The 26,634-nt window shown below is 30.4% G+C and overlaps 2 protein-coding genes across 2 annotated transcripts; both read right to left on the bottom strand.

Moving 5' to 3' along the window:
* Positions 1 to 305: 305 nt before the first annotated feature.
* LOC145749775 (rotatin-like) lies at positions 306 to 14,667 on the bottom strand. The gene is made up of 38 exons (XM_082565637.1): positions 14,543 to 14,667; positions 13,759 to 13,946; positions 13,383 to 13,578; positions 13,241 to 13,323; positions 12,805 to 13,071; positions 12,489 to 12,627; positions 12,094 to 12,271; positions 11,665 to 11,893; positions 11,470 to 11,556; positions 11,037 to 11,255; positions 10,666 to 10,872; positions 10,238 to 10,385; positions 9,901 to 10,072; positions 9,275 to 9,458; positions 8,898 to 9,102; positions 8,119 to 8,708; positions 7,602 to 7,797; positions 7,228 to 7,484; positions 6,628 to 7,008; positions 6,266 to 6,481; positions 5,956 to 6,081; positions 5,642 to 5,869; positions 5,109 to 5,234; positions 4,635 to 4,842; positions 4,424 to 4,515; positions 4,299 to 4,356; positions 3,980 to 4,169; positions 3,469 to 3,737; positions 3,000 to 3,128; positions 2,764 to 2,919; positions 2,307 to 2,483; positions 1,927 to 2,061; positions 1,734 to 1,846; positions 1,533 to 1,629; positions 1,253 to 1,443; positions 1,022 to 1,175; positions 630 to 853; positions 306 to 505 (listed from the first exon to the last, which is right to left on the bottom strand). Exons 1-38 carry the CDS (start codon positions 14,592 to 14,594, stop codon positions 356 to 358), a joined length of 7,017 nt encoding a protein of 2,338 aa, XP_082421763.1. The 5' UTR covers positions 14,595 to 14,667; the 3' UTR covers positions 306 to 355.
* Positions 14,668 to 15,770: 1,103 nt separating this feature from the next.
* LOC145749830 (transmembrane and coiled-coil domains protein 1-like) lies at positions 15,771 to 25,878 on the bottom strand. The gene is made up of 11 exons (XM_082565695.1): positions 24,835 to 25,878; positions 23,682 to 23,829; positions 23,236 to 23,347; positions 22,911 to 23,058; positions 18,642 to 18,788; positions 18,305 to 18,425; positions 17,897 to 18,093; positions 17,318 to 17,427; positions 16,809 to 16,944; positions 16,378 to 16,581; positions 15,771 to 16,096 (listed from the first exon to the last, which is right to left on the bottom strand). The coding sequence occupies exons 1-11, from the start codon at positions 25,717 to 25,719 to the stop codon at positions 15,980 to 15,982; spliced, it is 2,325 nt and encodes a 774-aa protein (XP_082421821.1). The 5' UTR covers positions 25,720 to 25,878; the 3' UTR covers positions 15,771 to 15,979.
* Between the last annotated feature and the right edge of the window lie 756 nt (positions 25,879 to 26,634).

Here is a 26,634-nt window from a genome sequence, read left to right on the forward strand (position 1 = left end):
CCCAATGGGCATGTATAACTAGACAAACTTGCCAGATTAATAACACCTAAAAATGTGAGTAAAAATATGTATTTTATAATTAAGCTTTTCAAATCGAATATAAACAAACCTAACACCTTAAGAAAACGTTCACACTTAATTTGGTTCTGAATAGATAACACTCAACTTATTAGACACCATCAGATGCTTTAGGTTTTGTATTTAGCAACACAACGCAAAAACCTTTAAATAGATATCATAAATATAAACTATCTATATAAAAATAAATTCTAGTAAACAACACAACTACATTCATAGTTTCCGCACAATAATGTGTGTTCAAAACTTTGACAAAAACGAAATTTCCAATGTTTGACTACTGCTGCATGATATCAAGAACAGAATGAAGGGATTTTTGGTATGGTGATTCCTCTTTAAAACTGTTATTGTTTTCGGCCAGAGCGATCCTTGCAAGTACATTCTGGACACTCTGGGTAAGGCCTGCGCCCTTTAAATGCACCTTAGCCTAAAAATTAAGATTTTATAAAAAGGTTAAAATAAACAAGTTAAATATGCAATTTGATTTTTTTAATGATGGAAGCTAAAGTTTAAGCTTTATGGACCAAAAGTAATAATAAAACTAGCTATACCTTCTGGCTGTTATATAAAAGGGATAAGATAGCAGATGATGTAGTCAGTTTGATTTCTGATGAATTTTCGTCGTTGATATTCATCATTAGAAGGCGCACAAGGGTACGATTTGAGCTTATTCGATTTTTACTTGGTGCATGAAAGCAGAGGTTTCTGATTATGCTTAGGACAAGATCAGGATAAGAATTTGAGTTGTAAAGTTCAACCAGAATATCAAATACATCTGCAAAAATAATTTAAAATTAATTTTAAGCTAAATACACTGTTGTTATTTCAGTTGTGAGAATCGAACCCAGGACCCCAGGATTTAAAAACATGCAAATTTTTTAAAGCCTAAAATATATTAAATCAGTATTAATTAATAATAAAATATTTTAATAAATTAATATACCTCGGATTTTAAGAATGTTTAGTTGACCATCGGTATGAAAGGAAAGAGAAAGTAGGAGCTTGAGCCAATGTTCAAGTAAATTACTTTGTTCTTTTGACCTTTTTGGATGTTGACCCCTGTCTGCTACTTGCGCAAATGACTCCAACGAATTTGCCTTTAACAAAAATTGTTTAAATAAAACAAAGAAAAAAATGTCCCAGATTAGTGAAAAAAAAATTAAAATTGACATACCTTCCAAATGACAGCCCTTGCCTCCTGCGCTGATGAAGCATTTGTAAGAGCTGAGTAGGTGAGGTGTAAAGTTGATGGTGGGATCTTACATCTGGTTAACACTACTCCCTGAATTTCTTTGCACGAACGAACAAGATGGTTTGCTACACTCAGATGACCACTGCTGTATGTATTGGCAAGTGAAGAACCAGCTAAAAAAAGGCATTTTTGTTAAAATTCAATTAAAACTATAAAATTACTAAAAAACGTCATTCTAATAGCCTTTCACATTAAATGTTACCTTTTTCACAATGTGCTGTAAAAGTAACAACTAACCGCACTAATGCAATTGAAAGATTGGGAAAAGTTGATGTCCAAAGCCACAAGTTATTTAAAATCTGAAAAAAATCAATAATTTAATTTCAAAAAAGGAGAATATTTGTTTTAACTAAAACATAAAAAAATCAATTTAAAATTAGTTAAAAAAAAACAATTTTTTTACCTGCCCAAGACCTGAACCAACAGCCTGAACTTTTGCTTTATCCTGACCATGTAATAAATTAGTTATTAAATTTGTTAGGAGTAAAATTGGTCGAACATAAGCTTCACAATCATCTAAAAAAAATCATATTTAATTTTTTAGAAAAAATATCAAAAATTTTTTTTTGAAATTTCTTTTATGATTTCTTCCTTACCAACTATTGAAGACTGAGATTTGGAGTTGTTCAAGATAACATATGATCCCTTGTTTCCTGTTGATGTTGTGTAAAGAAGAGACATCCGGACATGAAATCTCTTCATCTCTTCCAAACATCTCTCCAAGAAGCCAGCTGTCAATTCAAAAAAAAAAAAAAAATTAAAAAATACAATAAAAATTTAGCAACAATATTTCAGGCATTTTTTTGCAGAATTACCAAAATTAGTTAAAATTTTGTCATAAAAATGTCTTTAAGGGTTTTTTGTAATTTGTTTTTTTTTTAATAGACAATACGAAATTTAAAAAAAATACTGTATGTTTTAAACCTATTTTTTGTTTATGTTACTTTTATGATATCATATAAGTTATACCCTTTACCTTTTAACGCAGTATTTTGTGCTACTTTTGAGCAAGCAAATAAGTTCTGTAAAGCTTGTGTTAATGATGTAAGTTGATCGTTAACTTCCCCATTAATTCCAGCAGATGGTTTCGTTATTAAAATTTCAATTAAGTTCACGAGTAACATACACAACTCCTCTGCATCACATCTTAAACCTTCCAAGTAAAAATAAATCCAGAATTAGGAAAATTAATTAAAAAAATACTAAAAACCAAGAGTGAATAAAAAACGGGGATTTTAATAAATTTTTTGAACTTATAGCATACCAGTGTAACAAGAATAATGGCATAAAAATAATTAAAATTATGGCATAAAATAAGATTTTGTAAATTTAAAAAAATTATTTTTAAGTAAAACAGGAAAATATAAGATATTCCAATACATATTATTGAAATCATGTTTATATTTATCGTTTAAGTTTAAAAAAACAATTACCTTTTCTTTTTTCCATTACCCATGTTAAATTAACTTCAGCATCGGACTTCAATGTTTTCGTGATATTTTCAGATCGTAACAGAACAGCTAATGACTGCAGACAGTGGGTGTGTAATTTCTTTGAGGATTTATCGCTCAAAATTCTTGACACAGAATCTAATAAAAAATAAAATTGTAAAAAAATTAACAATATTTATATTTCTTAAAATATTTTACAAATTTTAAAAATGGCATACCAAAATAAACACTCCATTCTCTAACAAAAGCAGTCGAAAGTGGATTTTTAATATTTTGATGAATTAGAACACATAAGCATTCAAGTGAGGTTTTTTGTACACTTTGTATTACTTCTTTCCATGTAGAATCTATAAAAAATTGCATATAAAGAAATTAAATCATAACCTTTTAGCTAAACAAAATGATAGCTTTGTGAACAACCTAGTGTTATTTTTTTAACAAATCTTAAAACGAAAATTGTAAATTTATATTATAGATCTTGATGGTCATTTATAGGCCTAGAAACTACATTTTTTAAGTGCGCGGGTAAATTATTGCAAGCAAATATAAGTTAAAAGTTGGGCCACATTTCAACAAATAAAATTGAAACCATAAGGTGGAATTTTGCCTAGTTTTACATTTACACACTCTGAAAATAGACAATTATGCTTTTTTAGGCATATTTTTTATATTAAACATAAATATTACCTATAGGCTCCAGGGACAAAACTGCAACAATATTCTTCACAAAACTTTCATCTGAAACCACAAAATTTTCCGCTACTACTTTTTCTGCCACTGCAGCGCAAGAGAGTAGTTTAATTGTCCTTTCATGTTGTAAGATCAAACTCCGAGTCAGTTGTGATCTTCGAGATTTCCTTGCAACATCCACCTTAGAGTCAATCGCTTGATCATCATCAGGAAGAACAAAGGTAAGTTTTGAGAAGATTGATTTGATTCGATCAACATCTAAAAGACTAAAAAAATGTCATTAAAATAAAAACATAACATGTTTCATAAACTTTAAAACATTGAAAAAAGATAACCATTTAAAAAAATATTTAAACAAACATTTTTTTAATTTATATTAATCTTAAAACATGTAAATATTTAACAACCTAACTTCATATATCCAAATATACATTCTGTAACTTTAACTTATTTATTTAGGCTTATATATGAGCAAAATCTATTGAAAAACAAACTTTTCAATACTTACTCATTTAAGCTGTGAAATAAACTTCTTTGAGTTAAAGTAAGAATCGAGTCATGAGGGGCAATCGAGATGAGATTGATAAGGAAGTGGCAAATGGAAGAGATCAAGGATGGAGAGGAGAGAGCTCTCCACTCTTCCGGAAACGAGGTAAGAGGGGGAGAAGTCTTCTCATCGTTGTTCGCCTCTTGATGTTCTTTAAAAAAAAATAAAATCTTTTTATCCTTTTTTGATTAAACTTATTGTAAATCAAATTTTAATTTAAAAAAAATATAGTTAATAGCATCTTATCTATTTTTTTAATAACAAATTTAGTTTAACTAACCCGAAGAATCAACGTGGTCAGTCATTACACTTGTTCCCTGACTTGACATAAAAGTATCCTAAAAATATAACAATAAATTTACCAAGTCAAAATTCGTTAAACATACCTTTAAAAATTAATGTCACCTTGTTGGTTGAGGAAAGTGAAGGAAAAGCATTTGATTGGATGCTTGGTTGAGTTAATGGGGTCATGCTGGACCGACTGCTGCTACCGGAACCTAAAACAAATAAAAAAAAAGAAATGACAAATTAGATTTCTTTTTTACAAATAGTTTAACTATTATTAACAATGTCATCTAGAAATAAATACTAATTTTACTAAAAAATAAAAAAGTACCTGCCAACGATGCTAAAGAAATGGCGGCACCGGCATTATTATGAGTGGCATTACTTAACATGGCAGGTGACATAACGGTGGTTTCATAATGGTAACGTGACAGAGTAAACAGGATGTGGTCGTACAAATGTGAGTGATGGAGTAGGGAGAGTAACGCTGGAAGACCGGTCATTGAATCTGTGTTTGTGTCATGTTGTACAACTGGGCCCTGGAAAAAGATAGTTTACAGGTTGTTAATGTTGAGATAATAAATTTTTCATTAAGTTCAAGAAAAAAATATGACAAATTTTACTAAAATATAAATGTTTTTTTTCTTCTTTTTAATAACATATAAAATGATAATTTTTTAAAAAATTTTTTGGCATAAAACGGATAGCGCACTAGAGCAATATAATTTGAAGTAAAACTAAACCTAAATAAAATACTAATTTAAAAATTAACATTTTTAAACAAAATAATTTCAAACATGTGTACCTGCCAGTATTGGTTCCCAGTAACATCAGGTCCATCAAATTTATGAGAAATCATATTAGTAAGCAGGTAAGCAGCTTGTTCTCTTACTAAACTACATTCACTGTGGTCCAATAACACACAAACAGTCTAAAAATCAATTAAAATTCGACCCAATTAACATGTTCTATCTATATGCATCTTAAAATAATAAACAATTAAAAATAGCAAAATATACAAATGCAAAAAAAAAAATATCAGTTTATATATAATGAAGGGTAATGGTTGCTACTTATGAAGTTCAATTTAAAAAGCTAACACAAAAATCAGTCGTTTGGGGGAAGAGGAGGGGTGAGAGGATAAATTATTACAGATATATATTAGTTGCTAGTTGCAACCATATTATAAAAATCACCATGTAATCTATAGGACTACATTAAGGGCAATCAGCTTATATACATCACCTTATTAATATTTAAACAAGATGTATATTAAAGGAACTTAAAAACATTTTTGATCAATAATAAAACATGTTATTTAATGTTTAATTTTATTACCATGCTCCATAAACCACCAGGACATCTTTGAAAACCGTTTGACAATGAAACACAACCTTTTTTTGTTAAACTTGCCGCTTGACTGATTGCAAGACCAGCAAATCTGGTTCGAGGATCTCTGGCTGACCAAAGGGGTACCAACCATTCCAATCCCAAGGTTTCCATGGTGATATGGTTTTGATGGTTGTTGTTGTTATGGATGGTGTATTCAAGAATTTTTGGCCAATCCTATAACATTTTAAAATCATAATGTTACTAGAGATCAAAAAAAGTTAAAAAAAAATTAAAAAAAACAAAAAAACTTGTTTACTTACAGTTATACCAAGTGCAGCCATCTCCCTAGCAAGATGTAAAATACAAAGTGTAGCACATCTACTCACCCCCTTTCCCATATAAGATAAACTACTTGCCCCACTGCCTACATGAAAGGCTGATACAATCTTTAAAATAAAATTATTGGGTCAAATATTTTAATCATATTAGATGAATATTTAAAGCAAAATAAAAATAATCATCAGTATAATAAGGTAAACATAATAGTGCAATATTAAATTAATTTAAATTGAAACAACTAAAATTGCTCTTTTTTTCATGTTTTAAAAAATTATCAACAAATCAACAAACCTCCAATAAAGTGCCCAGCAGCTGTTGCAACAATACTTTGTCAGTTGGGTCAACTTTAGAAATACTGTTGCGATTAGCAACCCGAGTTGCACTCAAGTGAACAAGGCACTCAAGCGTCACTTCCATAGAAGGAAGATCATAAAATTGAGGAGCATCAGCCAATCGCAATCGGACTAAAATGACTGTCCGTAATTCGCGATGAAAACGGTTTATCATCTAAAATTTAAAAAAATATTTAAAACAAACTTTATTAAAAATAATTTTAAATTACGATTAAAATGTAATGCAAGTTTAAATTCCTTAATATCAATTAGGCATTAATAATAAAATAAACTGAATTTTTTTATTTTTAAACACTTTACCTCAGTTTTAATTGACTTGTCCTCATACAGCAACCTTGACACCCTTGACAACAATGACAAAATCTTCTTACACAGCTGTCTTCTTACTGTAACGGAAGATGCATGAAGTTCAATGACTCCTGTTGATCCGGAAGCAATTACTGGCTCGGGTTGAGGTTCGGAGGACTCCAAAACCTTAAGTAACGGACTTCCTGTATTCCCAAGGATTTGCTGATCTTTGCTGGAGCAAAGAAGACAGTTCTCCAAGAACCATTTAACGATGGAGGTAGAGGTTTTGTTGGTGGTGTCGTTGTTTTGTGTTTCAACAATGGATAAAATGTCGTCCAACAAAGAGGTTAAGTGAGCTAGCAGGACTTCATCTTCATAACAAGTTGGTGACACCTACAAGTAATAACTCCAATAAATTATTTGTTTTAAAATTTTATTGAAATTTTGTTAATAATCAATGAGATAAGTTTAGTATTCGTAAAATAAGCTAAACAAAGAAATTAAAAATTCTAAATACATCCTTGTTTACTTATTGCTGATTTTTGACCAATTTTTTTAAAAAATAAATAAAAATAGAAAAAGTATTTTTTTATTTAGATTTTTCATTTTTACCATCAAAAATTTTCCTAGCGCAGTCTTCCATTTTTCATCCTCTAAACTAATTATCGTTTTTACAAAACTAAGTGATGTCATCGATGACATCATTGCTATCCTAAGAAGAGAAAAAGCATGAGTAGCAAGACCATGTGACTTGGATGTTGCAATCGCATCAATTAAAGAAGAGGAGGAAGTTAAAGGATGAGAAAGCTGGAGAGAAAGAATGTCGAACTCTTTGAGACGAAGGTCAATCAAATCCATGTCGTCGAAATCTTAAAATTATTGTTTACCTAATTTATTATTTCAATAAAAAATTAATAAAACATACAAAAAACAATTTAAAATTTTACTCAGTTTTTATTTACATTAAATTTTAATTTATTATTTACGCAAAGTGTTGGAAGCCAAATTTTCTTTACTCTCCACCAAAGTTACCACATCTCCATTGTTCATGGATAAATTCCAGGATAGTCTCAAAGCAGAAGCAGGTGGTCCTGTGATAAGTTGATCACATGATGGCGATGGTGGATTCACTAAAGTACGATGAACACTGACAGCATGGTGGGTAGGACAAAGAAATGGAATCTAAAAACAACATTTGTTTAAAAATAAATTCTTGCCCGACCTTAAAAATCAAATCGAAAATTTAAAATTATAACAGAAGGTCCTGGGTTTATAAATTACCATTGCCTCTATACAGTAAACCCATTAAGTAAGATTCTAAAAACTGTATAAACCATTGCAAAAACAATAAAAATTGCCAGTTACTAGCAATGAGCTGCTCAATAATATCATGAACTTCTAAAGTCAACTTGCGGCTGGCCATGGTCACCAAATGCACCCCTATGTTTAAGCTGCAAAATGCAACGATACAGATAAAAAAAATATAAAAAAGAAAACTCAAACCTGATATCTTGCCACAACAGCTGCAGGCATGCTTAACTCCACAACAGTCTTTCCTTCGACCGAAACAGCTTCATTCACTGGTCTTATATACTCCCTTAACACATCATGAAACACAAGAAGCCCTAAAACTACCGACACCTCGGACAAGCTAGCCACTGACAACCGAGTTAGACTCGCACATCTTAACAGTATAACCAACAAGGATAAATCGTGGGCATGTCGGTCTCTTGACACTGCATCTTTTCTTAACAAAAGCTTCAGAATTGTTATGCAAGATGACACTGCGGGTTTTTGATCATCCGTTATTACATTTACTTCTTTTCCGGCAAGTTCCTTCAGCTTTAAAATTACAGATTCTAGACCCTTGTTAGTAAGAAACACTTGATGTAAATTTGGGTCGTCAAGCATGGTTGCTAGTTGTCGGAGAGCTCCGATTCTAACAGATGTTTCAGTTGAGGTTGAGCGATAAACAGACAACATTCGGACAACCGCTTCTTCTTGAAAAACACAGTGTCGGATCCGAAAGCAATCCGTTTCATCTCTAGGTATAAGTGACAGAGGGGTGTCTACTATTAACAGATCTGTCAAACCTAAAACAAAGTATAATTCATAAAAAAGAGGGGATTAAAATGTAAAGGTTTTATAATAACAAAAATACTCACAATGCTGTGCGATACAATTGTCACCAACAAAGTTTAATATTAAATAACATTTAATTGTATACAAAATCATGAAAGAAAATCGGATGTTAGATTAAAAAATACCAAAACTCCAATAACCTGATATATGTTGCAGTAAATTATCCTGTGCTAAAACCTGTTGCAGCCTGGTTGCTGCAGAACTTCTCGATGTTCTATGTTTGAGCATTAGACCTCGTAAACAAGCTCGAACACTATCAACACTCCAATCTACATTCTGATGCTCGTTGGGAGATAAAAACACATCAACAGCAAAGCGGAGAATTTCTGTCTCACCAGTATATGCCTAAACAGCAAAAAATTTGTTATTTCTTTTTTAAATAATTACATTTTTTGCAAAATTACAGAAAAATTTTAATGCAAAGTTTAAAAACCAAAAATAATTTTAAATTCATTATTTTTAAACTTCAGAAAATGAATTAAAAAAAGGCATAATTTTGTTTAATATGTATTTTTACCTGTAGCACTGGCAACACAGATTTCACAGAATCACAAAACTTCTCCCAAACTGTATCAGCCATCAGTAATCGACCTTGTAGTAATAAAGCAATAAGTTCTTGTGCTGGGTGGGATACCAGCCTTGACATATCTCCAAGACCATGCCCACATATCTCATATAAAACTTCACTGTCAAGTAGGAAGCTAAAAATAAATAACAATTTCAAAACATTTTAGGCAGTTTGTTGTAACGGTTAAAACACCAGGCTTAACTACATAAGGCCTTGAGTTTGATGCCAACTGCTTTCAAGCTATAGCACCTTCGAACTAGGCACTATAAACAATATAAACTAATGCTGGCTAATAATCTGATCACCTGCTGATGGCTACCGGGTAGTTATAATAAAGAATATTCACAACTGCCAAAATCAACATGACACTTGATTAAAGTTAAAGTTTCCTTATGTTTAAACAGTGTTAACCTTGCCACAACAAGAGTTAATACTTTCAATAAAAAAATTGATTGTTAAAAAAACACAATTTTTAAGAGTTGGAGTTAATTTTAGTTTGCAAAAATCTTTTAAAATATTTGATATTTAAATTTTTTTATATTACTAAATTTTAATTTATGTTTTTATTTACTTACAGACAAACCAGACTTGATGTGTTGCCAGGGTTTTCAGCTGCAGCGCTCACATTAATTCCTCCACGAACCAAACTTAAACATTCCTCGTAGCAAGCTCTTCTTATTCTAACAAGTGGATGAGCTAACATCCTTAACAACACTCTTTTTGCTATGTTTTGTAGTTCACCAATATCTGAAAAATAGTAATTTTTGTTTTTAAGAGTATTTATAAGATAAATTTAAATAAAAACCAAATAACTAAGGCTAGAGGTTGCAAATTCCTTTTAATATTTTGTGTGTTTTTTTTGCTACCTTTTAATATTTTTTTGCTACCTTTATATTTTAGCAATAAATTCACCTCTTAATTGATTGTTGGATTGTAGTGAAACCTTTGATATGGCCTCCACAATATATTTGATGTGTTTAATATCATTATGGTAAGGTAGACTATCCAAACTACTTTCAGCTAACTCCAATGTTTCAATAGTGATAAAGCTAGGTGATTCCTGTACACAAAAATAAATATAAACTTATTTACAGCAAAAAAAAATTGTTATATGATCTAGATAGCAAACATATTGTTTAAAAGGCCTTAAATAAGTGACTCTAAAAATAAAGGCAGTAAATATTAAACCTGGGACTTTATGTAGTAAAAAAAAGTTCTTACCATTAGACTATGCTGCCAGTTTAAAGGTACTTATTAGACCTCGGATAATAATAGTATTTTAATAAAAAAAAAAAAAATTTTATAATTTTAAATTATATATTTTGCAAAAGGATTCTTACATTGTTATCTTGTAAAAACATGTGCATGTGCGAAAATGATGTCACCACTTTTTTCATTTTATTTACAACCTCAAACTTGTCAACGTTACATTGTTCGAGATATGCATGAGCAAGTTCGTAATCATCAGAGCATGAGATTCTTAATGCTTCGTCACATGAGACTACGAACAATGCTCGGCCAAGACTACTTTTGATTTTTTTTTCAGACTAAAAAAAATTTTTAATTAAAAAATAAAAATTTACAATAGTCGATTTTATTTTAAGAAATATAAAATTATTATTCATTTTCTTACAAAAATTCACAATGTAATAACTAATAAAAATATTATTAAATTATTTTTCAAAAAAGGCAAATCATTACAATTTCTTACCTGTTCTACTGGCAATACTGCTCTTAGCAGTTTCATTGTCATGGCAACGGTTGCCAAATACACAAGTCTGTGCATCCTCTCCTCAGAACTCGATCTCTTCTTTGCCATCCAATCCCCACTTTCTAACGTCCTTGGTCCGCTGTGAACACAATCATCTAAGTTGTAGTGGAACATTATGTTGTCCCCCATTGTTTCAAGTAATTGTCTTAGTTGTGCTTGCTAAAAAAAAAGAATTTTAAATTTAAATTTTATTTTCTCTGAGGCAGTTTAATACATAAGAATTCATACATTTTATATTAAACAATTACCTAAATTTCGTTTTTTTAATAAATGATAACTGCATTTAAAAACTTGTGTTTTATAGGAGAACTTTTTGATCCAATTTATTAAAATATATTTAAGATATTAGGGCTTGTTATGTGTAATTTTTTACCAGATTTTGTGCAAGAGTAGATTTGTCGGCCCACAGTTTTTCAGCTTTGATGGATTTCGACAGAAGATGAACAAGTGGTATACTCGACTTTAAAACAAAAAAAAAGGCAAAATTAAAAAAAAGTTTTACAAAAGTATAAACGTTATTTCCAGTAAATTTTATTATTTTCTGAAATTAATTAATTTTAAAACTCACTTGCAATAAGCTGAGTGATAATCTCGTGCTATCAGTCTTGAGTGAAGGGAGAGTTGAGATAAGTGCACTCAAGCAAAACTGAGAAGTTGTGAGCTGAGATCTTTGGAGAAGTTGAACATCATGCTCCAGGTCATCTTCGACCTCTGAGGAGTTCCACAAGAGGGCGCCAAAGTTGTGTTGAAATTGAGCACGGTGGCTGGAGATGTGACTTAATGGAGTAGTGTGTGTGCTTTAAAATATTTTAAGAAGTTTAATTTTTAAGATTTTATTTTTTTTAAGACTAAAAACTTCTGACATTCTATCACTAATGGTAAATTTGCTTTAGTATATAATACAGTGTAAGCATAGGAGCTTTTAGAATAAATTATTTATTCATATTAGTAACTTTCAAATCCAGCATGGTTCAAACACTATAAGTAAAACATGAACCTTGTTGTAGCAGAAGAAGAGGAAGAAGAGGAACGATCATCCCTTCCATCTCCTCCACTCCTTACCGGTCTCAAAGCACCCTCAGCCTCTGCTCTAAATCCTTGATCGCTCCCGGAGAATGATCCTGCTCTATGGGATGTTGTACTTCCAAGCTGGCTGTCACCATGAAACGGCAAACCTAGAAAAAAAAATTTATTATTATTTTTTGTACAACCTTCAATATTATTTTCATGTCAAGTCTAAATTTATAAGCCTTTAAACAGACTATTAGGTTCAAACTGTATCTTAAAGTAATAATACATTTATGTATGCGCTAAAACGTCTTAAAAAATAAGAGATTTATTGGCATAAATACAGTGTAATGGCATCGGTAAGAAAAAAACAAAAGTGCCAACCTTGTCTTGGGCAATAAAGATTTGGGTCTTGAAAAAAGTGAAGTCTGGCAATTAAACTTTCAGCGAGAGATTGTAAACACTCGAGGGCACCAGTCATTAGTTTTCCACCAGGCCTCGAACTAATAAGGGTCAGAATTGTCTACAAAAAATTAATTTAAATTCTGTTTAATTATATACAAAACTCAACCGCTAAAACAGTAACAATTTTACCCTAAAATAAAACATTAAGTTTATAACAAGAAATTATGACAGAAAATACTTAGAAATATAACCAATTAATTTAAAAAACGTCAAATTCAATAATTAAAAAAATCACCTGAACTATCGATGGTCTCTGCAAAAATATCTCTGGAGGAAAATCTCTAAAGATAACATCCAACAGAAAAGCGCAAGCGTTTCTCACCAAATGAGCACTGGATGAACACAGAGATGCACCAGTAGATGCTAAAACGTGTCGATCAGTGCTCGTGAGTGAGTGCCAAGGAAAACCGGCAAATTTAAGACACTGTGGCTCAGTGGAGTTGCAGTAAAAGTCAACTTTTATGCGAGTTACTTGAGGTGCTGGTGGGATGGACGATGTCACCTTTTTTAAGAATAAAAAAATGTTAACTTCTGAAAAAATGAATATGCATTTAAAAAAAAAATTAGTTCTCTATTACAACTACTAACTATAGAAACTCTTATAGACATTTGAATGCACTTATTTTCAGAGTTTTTTTCCTTTAAAATTAATTAAACATAAAAAAGCTTACCGTTTCTACTGAGTTGTCCATGGCATTAGTAAAATATCCATAATTTAATTGTTCATCAATGGGTGTTGGAGGTTCTTGTTTTTCTACATAACACATTTTAATAAATTGGCAAATTTCTCCCATAATTTTAAGATTTACTTACCATTTTGTTGATCAGTTTTTCCATACACACATCTCATTTGTGACATTGACCTTAACACCTCTTTGTCGGTCACATGCAACAATCGGTCAAGCAGAACATCGACTTGTGGTCTCATATTTGTGTCAATCTCAGATCGCAGTCTGGTAAAGAACTGCATTGCTCCAATAGAAACAAGCAAGTCACAAGCAGACGAGTGCTACAACAAAAATTAAATAAAAATTTGTTTTGAAATTTAAACAAAATATATTTTTAAAACAAAATTTCCGTTAAAAAATGTTTCATAACATCTCAGCAGTAAGAAATAAACCCAAAACCCCTGGGTTAAATAATTACATTAACTCCCACAAACAAGTGTTAATAAAAGTAAGTTTTCAACCTTCGACAATCTTATCAGAAGTTGTAAAACTTTATCTTGTTTGGGAGCAGGTTGCAAGTTAAACCATTCCAACAATCTGATAAAAAGTTGTTTTTCTTGGACAAGGTCAGCATCATGAATTAGTCCGTGTTCCAGCTTGGACAAGATGCTATCGAGGGCCCTGGATCTGATCTCCACAATGCTGTGGCCTGTTAAAAAAAATTACCACTATTAAAAAAAAAAAAAATTACCACTATTAAAATTTAGATTATAATAAAGAAATATTACAATAAATAAGAGTCCTATTAATTACCACACAGAAGCAACTATTTACCACACAGGACTACACAAGACGCGTTGACTGTTTTTACTTTCATTTGATAAACACCAAATATTGACAATAAAACAATTTTTATTAAACCCTGCCCTTACCCTTTTCTGAGAAATGCCCCTAGTTTCCCTAATACAAAAAAACAGTCTTTGTGATTTATGCAAAAATGTATGTATATATGTATTTTTGTAAAAAATAAATTTTTGTCTTTTAAAATGTTAAATTTATTTTTTGTCCTGTGCGGCCCCGTCTGCTTGTTGTCCTGTGCGGCCCTGTGTGGTAATAAGTCTGTTAGTAAAACCAATAAATAAATATTAAAAGCTTTTTAATTTCCAAACTTGCTAAATAACGTTTTAAATCTAATTTTCTTTTTAAAAATTTAGAGTGACTAACTTTTACCGTGATTTTAAAAGTTTACAATTTTAAATTTAGATATAATTACAAAACCATTTTTTTAACAAATAATAAACATACCCAGTTTTTTAAAAAGAAGATCCAACCCCTGTGCATCAGATGGGGAATTCATGATTTATACTAAGCTTTTTTAACTCAATATAATATCTACAAAATTTTTTCAAATAAACAATTTCACACAAAATCTTGAAAGTTTTGTTTACAACTGTTTTAGTCACGTGGTTTGATTCGCATGATTAATTTCAAACGTTCGCGCGGTTGGAAACATAGAAAACTTATATTAATAATAAATATTATTTTTAAGTACGTCAAATTTAAAAACATAACAAATAAAAAAAATATCATCAATTAAATTAATTAGAAAATTAGTTTAACATTATTTTAATCGCCGACACTTTAAAATACATGATATCATAAATTCGATTACCACTGCGTCCACATCAGAGGATTATTTAGTAAAACAAAAATAATACCTATTAAGCCCCTAAACAAAACGACAGGTTAAATATTTGTCTATATATATTGCAAACTCTAAAAGACAGTTAAAAAAGAAGGCACGGAACTCAAGTTACCTTATGTTAGATTTTAAAGTCTTTACATCATCGATAAATTTAAATATCGTGGATGAATATTTAAAAAATATAAAAATAGAATCATTCTGCATTGAATATTTTTATTAATAAAGTAAATTTTTTAGTTACATTTCAATTTGTAAGAATTCTAAAAGAGCTAAAAAAATTGTTATTTTGAAAATACCGATTCGTCCAATATTATAGAAAAAGAAAAAAGGCAAATAACCAAAAAAAATATATAAAAGAAATTAGATAACAAAACAATTAACCAACAATGCCATTAGAACTATGAAAACAGCAGTAAGATAGCGCTTAAATTAATCAAAAACAAATTTATTATAAATGCAGTTTTACAGTTTCAGCTAATGCACATAAGCTGAAGGACAAGCAAGAGTAATTGCTGTCTTAATACAAAAATAGAAAAGATTTGCTTAAAATCTTTACACAGAACTTCAATTAAAATTGCGTACAAATATATAATGAGGAATTGCATGGAATTACAGTTTAGGAGTCACAGTGTACAATGCACCGTCGCACAAATACATTGCAAAAAAAGAAAAAAAAATTTTTCACAGGGAAAAATCTCCAAACGACATAACATTTTTATTTAAAATAGGTCTCCAAGCTTATCCATATAAAAGGAATATTAAATAAATTAGGTTTAATTAGTGAAATAGAACAATTAGCGCAGAAAAAGGAAAAAAATAATATGTTATGGCTTGCAAAATAAATTAATTGAACAAAAATTAAATTTTGGTACACTGTTAGTATGGTAAGAATTATACTTGCAATCTTACGGTACCACTTTAATAAAACCGCTGCTTGCACGCTATAAAAACTAATTATACTACCAAGCCAAATGGTCAGAAATGTACCGCTCTATGCTTAAAGTCTTTTGTTTTAAATTAAACTTTTTGATTTTGTGTTAAGTTTGGTAATCGCTATTTAAATCAGTGTTAGTTAGAAAAGATGTAAAGTATGTCCAGTTTCTGTAGCTGATAATGAAGGCGAGTATAACACAGACTGTTGTGATAACACGACCCTGTAACAAAACATAATTTGATAATTAATAATTTTTGATTAAATATTTGCAATACAAACTTAAGTTAAATTAAAAGTTTTTTATTATGTTTCGGGTTACATGTACAAATTTTAAGTTATAGTAAACCAATTTTACACCAACTTTATTAAAATATAATTTTGGTTTAGAGTTGAATAATAAATAATCATTTCTAAAACCCTATAAAAATTTTCTAAAACCCTATAAAAATTCGTAATTAACTTTTAAACTAAAATTGAATAAAATTGTTCTCACACACTTACCTGTGTTTTAAATAAAGGCATTGATATGTTGTATACGGCAGAAACAAGCACTAAAACTACTGCAAGCACTGATAATAAAAGGTTTATAAGTTTTCCTATAAGAGCTCTGGCATTTGCAGATTGCAGACCATCGCCAGGCATAAGTTGTTGTTGTTGCTGTAACTCCATCTTCGATATCCTGGTTTGGCAGCTCTCTAGCGCTTCCTGGTGGATAAGTTTAGTTTTAAAATGCAAAATTCTGTTTATTACATTACTCAAATAATTAGTAAATTTGTTAGAATATAAACAACAGATTAGAACCATAAATATGCCACATAAAATTGAATAAAAATTTTTTTTTTTTAAGGATTTGGTAACATTCGAAAAAAATCAAACTTCGAAAATATTTGAGTCACAAAAAATTGTAATTTTGTTGGTAAACAATAACAAACCTGCATGTCCCTTGCTCTTTCATGAGCGTGATATTCAACCTTTTCCTCCATACTTGTCAGTTCCTGTTTCAAGTTACTCATTTCACGTTGGTGGAGTTCAGTTAAGTCGTTTACTTGGACTTCTAATCTTTCGTTTCTAATAAAAAAAATGCTAAAGTTGTAATGTTGAATACGTGTAAATAAAAAGTGTAAAAAAATATGTTTTATTTAATTTCCTTTCAGTCTTTCGTAAAATTTAAAATTGATATTTAAGTGGTATATTTTTTTATATAAATGCAAAATCCTATATACCATCAATATAATAAATTGCTTTGGTATTTATATAATAGGCAATAATTTTACAATACTACCATAAAAATCATTGTTTACCATATTAACTATTTTAAAACAATCCAAAAATTTAATTCTATGACTTTTTTTTACAAAGACAATGATATAGACAGTAAACATAAGTCCAAGAAAATATATTGTTAATATAGTAATGGTTAATTTAAAAAAAAATAAAGTACCGAAACTTCTCATCTTGTAAGGAGTTGGTTAAAAAGTTCATGTCATTATTGGATTGCTCCTTAAACTGTATCCACATAGCTTCAAACTTACTTTGTGATTGGCGCATTTCCTATGTTAAAATACATTTGCGTATTATTAAGTGCGTCATAGAAATAACTCATAACAGGAACCTTTGCAATTGAAATTGTAATATTCCCACGGTAAAGTTAGGAAATAAAATAAACTGGGCTATTAAATTAAACATGAAAAAAATGCCATATCTTTAAAATGCCATGTTTTTTACTTGGTGCAACATATTGTAGGTAAGTTTAAAAAAGAAATTAAATTATAAGGCATATAATTTAATTAAAGAAAAAATTGAAACATCCTATGCGGATTTCCTTCTATTAGTATTTAAATCTTTTAATAATATAATGCAACCAAGTTATGATAAAAAATCTGTTTGTAAAAGATTTATGTGCAATAAATTACATTAATGTTTTTTTAATCAAACAAAAAAATAAAATGCTTAGGATTTTCAGACTTAACCAGGCTTTCAAAAAAAGCGCCTTTAAATTGCTTTATCAACTTTTGCATACCTGTAACTCAGTTTTAACAGAAATCAGCTGATTTGCTACTGCTTGCAGTTGTTCAGAGGCATTCCTTCTCACTATTCCATTATTAGTTGGACTACTATGTGCAGATATTCTGTCATTATCATTACCATGTATGTTGTCAGTTGTCCCAGATGTTGAACTGGCATCATCTGCACTGTCGTATTTCTTTGTTACAAAGTCTGAATAATAAAACAATACATTTTATGTTTTTTTTAGAGAAGTAATAAAATTAATGCTCACAGTTTAATTAATTTTTTTTAATCATTTTGGTATAGTAAGTACTGTAATTTAAATTTGACATCAAAATTAGATTTTTTGTATTTATAAGTATTTTTATTATTAAAATGTTAAAACTTACTATGACATCAAAAGATAATTTCTTCTACTTACCTTCGCTTAAGCTTTCATCATTTAAAATGTTTAAATTATCTGCACTTCGAAATTTATTGTTAAACTTCGATGCTATATCTTTTTGTTTGTTGACTACTGCACCTGCAGCGTTTTGTGTCACCTAAAAAACAAAATTTTTTAAAACATGTTAAGCTATTTCCAATTTCCCAAAAACATAAAAAAAAGTTTAAAAAATACATTGCAAATTTATAATTAAATGTTTTTTTTATAAATAGGTTTTTTTAATATTTTTTTTGCATTTTATTTTAAATTTAATAGATGTATTTTTTCTACAAAAATAAACAAAAAAGTGTTAACTTAAAAAAAAAGTTGCTACCTGTTGTAAACCAGACAGACCTCCCTTGACACTCTCCACCACACCCCCAGAAAAGTCCCTTAAATTACCCCTTCTTTTACCTCCGCCTCCGCCTCCACTTTCCAAGTCCTTAAGTCTTCGATGGTAAGTATCCAATTTTTTTTGCAACTACAAAAATCAAACAAAATGTTTAAAGCAAATTCTTTTTTTATAAACAAATTTGTAAGACTTTATTTTTTTATTTATATTTTTTCTTCTCATTTAAGGTAAGAAAAATTCAAATTTTCAAAAAATTTAAACCGACCAGTTTTTTCGTTGTAACTGATCTTAAACTAGTTCGTCTTTGATTATTATCCAATTTATCCATAATATTATTTTCCCTAATTTTCACCATGTTTTAACTACTACAGTCAGTGTTAATTTATACAAAAAAGATATATACTTCTGTAAAGCATAACACAAAAAAACCTTAGTGGAAATAAAATATATATGCAGCTTAAGTAATTGTGTATTTGAACTTAAATTCCTCTTTTGCTTATTCCTTTTAAAATTTACCTATTGCATTGTTTCATTTATATAAAATAAATCTCACTAGTAACTTAATATTATCTTTAACTAATTTGTCCTTAATAATTTTTATATATAAATTTACACTTACTAAACAAACAGTTCTATCTTATTATATTAACACATAATGTTTATATGTTTACAAGCTTTCACATCCTGACATTTAAAATTAACTGTTATTATTTGATCTACAGTTTGGTAACCTACATCTTAAATCGACCTTTAGAAACGCGGCGTAACCACCAAGAAATTCCACTAATTTAATCGACTTTTTTAGTCTGTCTCGAGCACTTTAACCAATTACGTAACAGCCTGCGTTGTAACAAACGGAAAAATCTTTTGCTTTTTTAATTAAAGCTAACGTAGTTGCTATTCATAAACTGTATACAATGTTAATAATTCAATTATACATATAGTGAATAGGGTTATTGTAAATTAAACCAATAAGCGAGTAGTTACGTCTTTCTGCTAGCTCATTAGCATTCACGTACCCTAAGATGTTAAACTTAATACTAAAAATAGCCTTCCCCAAATTTTATGGTTTGCTTGACTAAATTTCTAAAATAAGTGACCCTAAAATAGCAGCGTAAGCCATCGGATTTAAAAGCTTAACATTCTTAAACTGCACTGAGGCTTGTTTATAAGTAACCGCCGGTTTAATAAGCTCGTATGTTGCGTAGATCAACTTTCACGTTAATAACACTATGCGTCAGAGCAGGCTTTTATTTCTTTAATGCAACCTATCATGTAACAGCGATAGCTAATGCGCACTTTAATTAGTCAACGTCTGCAGTGGCATATAACAGTTAATTGCTAATCTGTCTGAATGTAAAAAAATAATGCTTGTACACTACTAATGACATACTATATTACGGGTCATAGTAAAAAGGCTATTGTTTTAATATTAAGATAACTGGTGACCTTACATTTTTTTTGTATATATTTTTATCCTCGATGTGGGAAAGTCGAATGCGTGAATTAAACATAGAGTAACATCAGTTACTCCGAGCCAGTCTCGAGTTGCCTGTGGCAGTTTGGGATATTATATAGATTATAATTGCCCGATAATTATACTGCTGATTATGTGTTGGCTCAGCAGGAGTTTATACCGTTTATAGCGCTTTACTCAATGAGATCAGTGGGGATTGAACCCACGACCTCATGTGTAGTGTAGCAAGTGTTCTTACCATTACACCACGCTGCCGGTAACACATAAAGACTTAACGTGAAATATTGTGTTTTATATTGGATCTGCGCTAAATTAGGCTGCACTGCAACACAAATTCTGTATATTGATCATTCTGTGTCTAAATATAAGTCTTTATTTAAAATAAGAGAATAAAAGTTGATTAAGTTATATATTACTTTGTAGCAACTGTTATAAAAGCAATGTTTTATATTTCGGTCAAATATATTTGACACCTGTCTTTATTAATAAAAGTGATGACCTTATATATTCTCATTTTATTATGCTATGCTGCTGGTAACTATTACATTAACAATTCCTTAAACTATTTCGCCATATACCTGTAAAATATTCACTATTTAAAACAATTACTGTAATTTGAACGACTAGAGTCAAAGCCTATTCATAATTGTATCTTTGATAAAAAGACACCCATTTTAAGTTCTAACTACTTCTTTTATGTTTAGCTTTAAATTAGATCACCTATTTCGTGGTACAATCACACAGACCTAAAAGATGTGACTCATTTTATTTTAGAAAGTCATTTCCATACCTAACCTTCACCCCAACAAATAAAAGGTTTTCAAACGCCCTATTGTGGCAAGCGCTTAATTCTTAACCGCTTTCCAACGGGTTAAGTTCATACGAGTTCACCGAGCCGACACGTCTTCAAAGTTGGTTCGGGCGTCAAGAAATTAGCGGCAAATGACGACGTTTTACCGGTCAGGCCATAAACAATACAATTTAACAGGCCAAACAACGCAATTTATCGGAACAATGCCAGCAATCAGACTTCTAACCGCTCCAGGCCGGTTCTAAAACGTCATCGCAATAGAAGAAACCAAGAAAAGGACGACTCGTATAACTTTCCCGACGCCACCTTGTTTTTATAATTATCCCGCCTTTTGGGTATATAAGCTTGTATTTTATTTTATAAAATCACTTACTCTCTGACGCTCTGACTCTTACGCTCTTACTCTTACTCTCACGCTCTCTTATTTAGTGTTTATGCGATCTGAAGTTTAGACAACAGCAGTCAAGTCTGGCCTTATGGCCAGACGCATTAATATAAAAATGTAATGTCAGTTTTAATTTAGTATCGCGCATTTAGTGTAATCAAGTACTTGTTTTATATTATTCGTGTGTACAATATAACTCGCAATCCTTAGTTAAAAGTTTGTTATTATCAAGTTAAATTAATCAGAAAGCTAAGGTGCAATTCAAGTTAAACGGAGTCTTGAATCTTAAACAATTTATTAATTAAATAGTCAGGTTTATCATAGACTTTAGTAATAAAGGCTATGATAGAACCTGTGGTGACCCCGAATTAGACAACTAACAATCCACAACTCAGATTCTATAAACCACCATAAACCATCACTAATAATATTATTAATTTAATTAAAACGTTAAGAAAACCCTACACTATAAACACACAATATACACACGCTGTCATTTGATATGTGTCACTACTGTAAAGTTGATTCACTTTCACTATATATATATACATATATATATAATGTATGTACTGCTCGTCATAGGTGGCAGGTAATAAATAATACAGCGTCCCAAAAACGCATGCAAATAAACACTATTCTATTTACCTATCTTAGTGATGGTCGGGGCAATAGTATTACAATCAAATATGCTTTTAACACTAGGTTTCTTTTCCGCTTATGTAAAGCAACGTAGCTTTTGAAAATTGAGCATTAAAAATATCGATTAACCCATTCAGCATGAGCTACTTCCTTTACTAATATTAAGAATCCATTAAACAAATTGTATCTATTTATTTTCAAGATCAGGCTATGTTATGACTATAGTATCAAGGTTTAATTGAGAATCAATATATCTTATTTCAAAGTTGAATTGGTATCGATTAGTTTTATTGACATTTTTTGTATTAATAATGTATGAGCCGGAATTCGGGTTTAATCGGTAATTATTCGCTTCGAACAATTTGATTATTGTAACATTCTGAATGTTTTATTTATTTCTCTATAACTTAATTTAAAAATCTGATTCTAAAGATGTTTAAAAATTACAAAAAAATGACAGAACCGATTATCGTTAATAAGATTTTGAAGGAGCAAGTTAAGTAAAAAATGGCATTAATTAAATCAACCAATTTTTATTAAATAAAAAATAAACATGTTATAAATAATTAAAATTTTTATGATTTTTTATGACTTCGTGAATATGAGTCAATCGCAATATTTTATAAATATTTATTTTTATATTATTAACATAACGTAACTTAATTAAATCTAGTTTTTACATATTTCCGTAAACAAAAATTTCGAAAACAACAATTTACCGAATTATTTTTTTTAATAAAAGAGCATTTTCAGAGAAATGGGAGAATGAGGTTTATAAAAAAGGGTCCGATTGGTAAAATTACGTTTTTAGGTAAATTTTTTTTGATAAAATTATAGCAATAGGATAAACAGTCTTTTAATAAATCTACGACAACTTATTTTCGCTAACACAACACTTTCTAACAATAACCTATTTGCAATTTAATAAAAAATAATTACTTGTTGTATAGTGGCGTTCGACTTCTGATTTTTCTTTTCAAAAACGTTTTTAATTCTGCCGCCTTGTTGTTTATCCGCGTTCGTAGCAAGTTTTAAATATTCCGCCACATTGTCGTCCTTTGTAGCCTGCTCAACTTTTATCGCCTCACTAGAGTAAGAATTAACGTAATAACATTTTTTTTTAATTATAAAAAATGTAAATTTGTTAATTTATGTATATTTTGAATTTAAATGTTTAAAATAATAAAATTTAAAGATATTTTGTAAAGATTAAATTTTAGGAATTTTAGAGAAAAAATTAATACTTTTTTAAAAATGTTTTTACCTAATTTTTAAGATTTTTTGCTGCAGATGGTCAATATCTTGTCGTAATTTTTGAGGATCCGTGAAATTAGTTGCACCATCAACTACGTCATATGACGTCACTGTTCCGTTCTCTAAAGAAATAAAATCAATATCTGTTTAATAAAACCTAATAAATACTAATATTTATAGTATAAAATGTTTTACCTAATAAGTCAATGACATTTTTAAAACTTAAAATGTCCTGGTATACAAAAACAGTCTACTTTTACTGAAAAACCTTAAAAAAGTGTTTTTTAATTTACTTAGCTAATAAGAATATAACATTTTGCAATTTGAAAATATAATCTACATTACAAAACAACGGACCATACTTTATGTTTTGTTTTATTTAATATTTACTTAGTATACAATGACTAAGTACATTCTGTTTGTCAACTGAATACTTAAAATACGCTCCATATTTACCTGCATTGCTGTTGCTTGCCATCGAGGTGCCAGCAACTGTAGGTTGAATCGGGAAGTCGGTTCCCAATAAGGCACCGGCAGGAACCGGGGCAAAGTTTCCCGAGTTTCGAGTCTGGTCTAAACTGATGCTACGTTCCGCATTGTTGCCCTGTAAAAAATAAACAAAATAATAATAAAAAAACACGGACCATTCAAAGTCTTCATGTAGCTTAATTTGTAAGGTTACATAACGACTTTAAAAAAAAAAAAAATAATTTTCGTAATTTACCAGATAAATATTTTAAACGATCTGTTTTTTTTCTAAACAACTAAAAAATGCAGTTACTTATTTACATTTTTAGAAATAAATGCATCTAACAGAGGTAAAAACCTTAAAAATATTCCCTGGTACCAGTTTAATAGATACACACAAAAGTATAAACTTACACTTAAAAATCTAAAAATAATTTGACTTACGTAATAAAAATGTCCTTTACAGAAATTTACTATTATTACAATAGAAAAGAAAGCTTACGATATATCGTATACCATAACACTAGTGAACAAAAACCCTCGTACGATATAAAGTTACGTCAAGAGTCCGAAATTAACAAAACCAGTCATACTTGAACCTACCCTTCGTTAAACAAACAAGGCACTCAGGTGTACTTAACAACAAGTTGAAGACCAAGGCAGCGTTAACAAATGAAAAAAAGTAGATTACCAGTTAAATTAGATGTACAATACGTTTAAAACCTCTATGAAATGCGCATGATGTCACAAAGCCTAGGAAGTCACGTGGTGTAGTATCAAACAAATTTAAGGTTACTGACGGTCAAAAATAGACTTGTAAAAACAAAACAGAAATAAATCCAGATATAAAATTAAGTGACTTCCTATTACACATCGCATTGCTCGAAGCCAAATTTAATAAAGTGATGACGTCATGGCCACGTATACGCCTTTATGTTGTTCAATTTAACGATTTGTAACAAAATAGTAGGTAGAATACGACGTTATAAAATAATATATCGCCTTAGTCAATATTTAATTTTAACACAATGGAAATGGTGCAATATTCCTATACACAAAGCTTTGTCCGTACAAGTTTTTTTTGTACTAAGCCCACAAAATGTCACACTTAACACGAACAATAAACTTGATTACTACCAACCGAAAGTTGCCATTGGAAATCCTCATCCGCGGTCACGTGACCTTTCGAGCGCGACTTCTTGATGTGGGCGACCGACGCTAAATTTCCGCCGCTTAGAAAGTGACGTAACCCGATCGGCGACGGAGAGCGGTTGCGGAAATCGACGGTGCCGGTCGACCGCCGTGTTTTCTTGTCGTTCACTTCGCTCCCCTGTCCCATCCAGCGGCGAAACTGGGACGGCGATTTAGAGCCGGGTGGGCATGCTGTGTTTTCGCTCGGAGGCTGGTGATATTTTTTAAGTAACAGTTTAAATGCTCGGATACCTTGCGGGGTAGTGTAAGGCTTGACCTCGTGTGTTTGATCGTTAATAACATGATCCTGAAATGCCCCGATTGAGCTTATTTGTTTAATGCTTTCTTCGGTTGGAGTATGCGGAGCAGATTTGCTACTAGTTTTGCTGGGACTGGTATCCACCAAAATTAAGCTGTTTCGTTTGTGACTGGGAGACGTCCTGTTTGAGTTATGGGCCCCGAAAAATAACTTGGGTAAGAGTGAGCCTTGTTTAATATGCGGGAAAGAGTGACTTTTTTCCCTCTTTTGAGGCTGGTTTGTAAAATCGTGATGCGAACTATGCAGTTTTACAAAGTCGTCAAAGTCGTCGCTCGTTTCGTCATTTTCACGCGTACTGGTGTGGTGGTCGTCATCTGTATCGATATCGCTCCAGCATGAATCGTTGTCGGAATGTTCGCTTTGCTCGCTACAGCGATTAACAGTAAACGATATGTTGTCGTCTGACAGGTTGGAATTTTCACTGAACTTTCGATCAGATTCAAAAGAGTCTAACCGTTCTTCGCTATCACTTGTAACCATGATGTTAATGTGGTTTTGTGGGTATCTCCCTTCCATATTTAACTTAGGTTGTGTAAATTTCTCTAATACAATCTTCAAGCTATTTTTAAATTGCAATGAAATACCAGTCGTACTGTCGTCGGTAAAAACACCAAACCAAATTTATAAAAAAAATTTAAGGAAAATTTAAATAGTCGCCTACAAATGTGAAAAAAGCATTCGTCAAATTTAGTTAACAAGCATCAACTGGTCAAAGTTCATCTTATAAACAAATATATCATAATAACATTAACCTAAAAATAACGCACTAAGACGTAACACTTTTATGCACATAAGAAACTATGTCATATACCAAAAAAATGCATACATGTACGCTGCTAATGACGTTTTTATAAATGCACAAAAATAATATTTTGTTAACTACTAATCTCACGTATTAGTCTAATAATATAACACTAAACGTAAAACCTAGCCGGATATATTTAAAATAAGAACTACTAAAAATTCACTTAAATATTTTTTATACTGACAAGAATGGCTGTATAAAAAAATGCCTAATAACTTTCAGCTGATTAAGGGTAATGATTGACTCGCCTGTTAAAACACAACTAAAAAATAATCAAAAGACTTGCATCCTGTATGTTAAAAACCATAACAAACCAAAAATGAAATCCTAGCCTAATTAGAACTGTAGCTTGCGTTTTTTTACGTTAGCTAACAATTGTCCTTTATTTTTTTTAAATCATAACAAAAAGTGCAATTAATCTTAGCTTTATGAAGCCTACAGATAAGACATATTGATTTACTAACAAAAAAACATTTTTTTGTAAACATGTCAAAAAATATTATAACAATAAAAGATAGGTTTATTGTTCATCTGACAGACCGATAAACGCAATAAAATCAATTCCTATTCCCTGACTTCTCATTTGTGAATATTAAAATACGACTACACCACGCCAATGCACATGT

Source organism: Corella eumyota, chromosome 4 (genome assembly GCF_963082875.1).
Source record: "Corella eumyota chromosome 4, kaCorEumy4.1, whole genome shotgun sequence".
NCBI classification, from domain to species: Eukaryota; Metazoa; Chordata; class Ascidiacea; order Phlebobranchia; family Corellidae; genus Corella; species Corella eumyota.

Coding starts and splice junctions, on each gene's coding strand:
- LOC145749775 (XM_082565637.1), bottom strand. CDS start 14,594: ATGAATTCCCCATCTGATGCACAGGGGTTGGATCTTCTTTTTAAAAAA. Junction 4,843..5,108: donor CTGGGAACCAATACTGGCAG/GTACACATGTTT, acceptor ATCTTTTTCCAG/GGCCCAGTTGTACAACATGA. Junction 506..629: donor TTTTATATAACAGCCAGAAG/GTATAGCTAGTT, acceptor CTTAATTTTTAG/GCTAAGGTGCATTTAAAGGG.
- LOC145749830 (XM_082565695.1), bottom strand. CDS start 25,719: ATGGAAGGGAGATACCCACAAAACCACATTAACATCATGGTTACAAGT. Junction 23,059..23,235: donor CAAAAAATCTTAAAAATTAG/GTAAAAACATTT, acceptor TTCTTACTCTAG/TGAGGCGATAAAAGTTGAGC. Junction 17,428..17,896: donor CTGTTAAAACTGAGTTACAG/GTATGCAAAAGT, acceptor ATTTTAACATAG/GAAATGCGCCAATCACAAAG.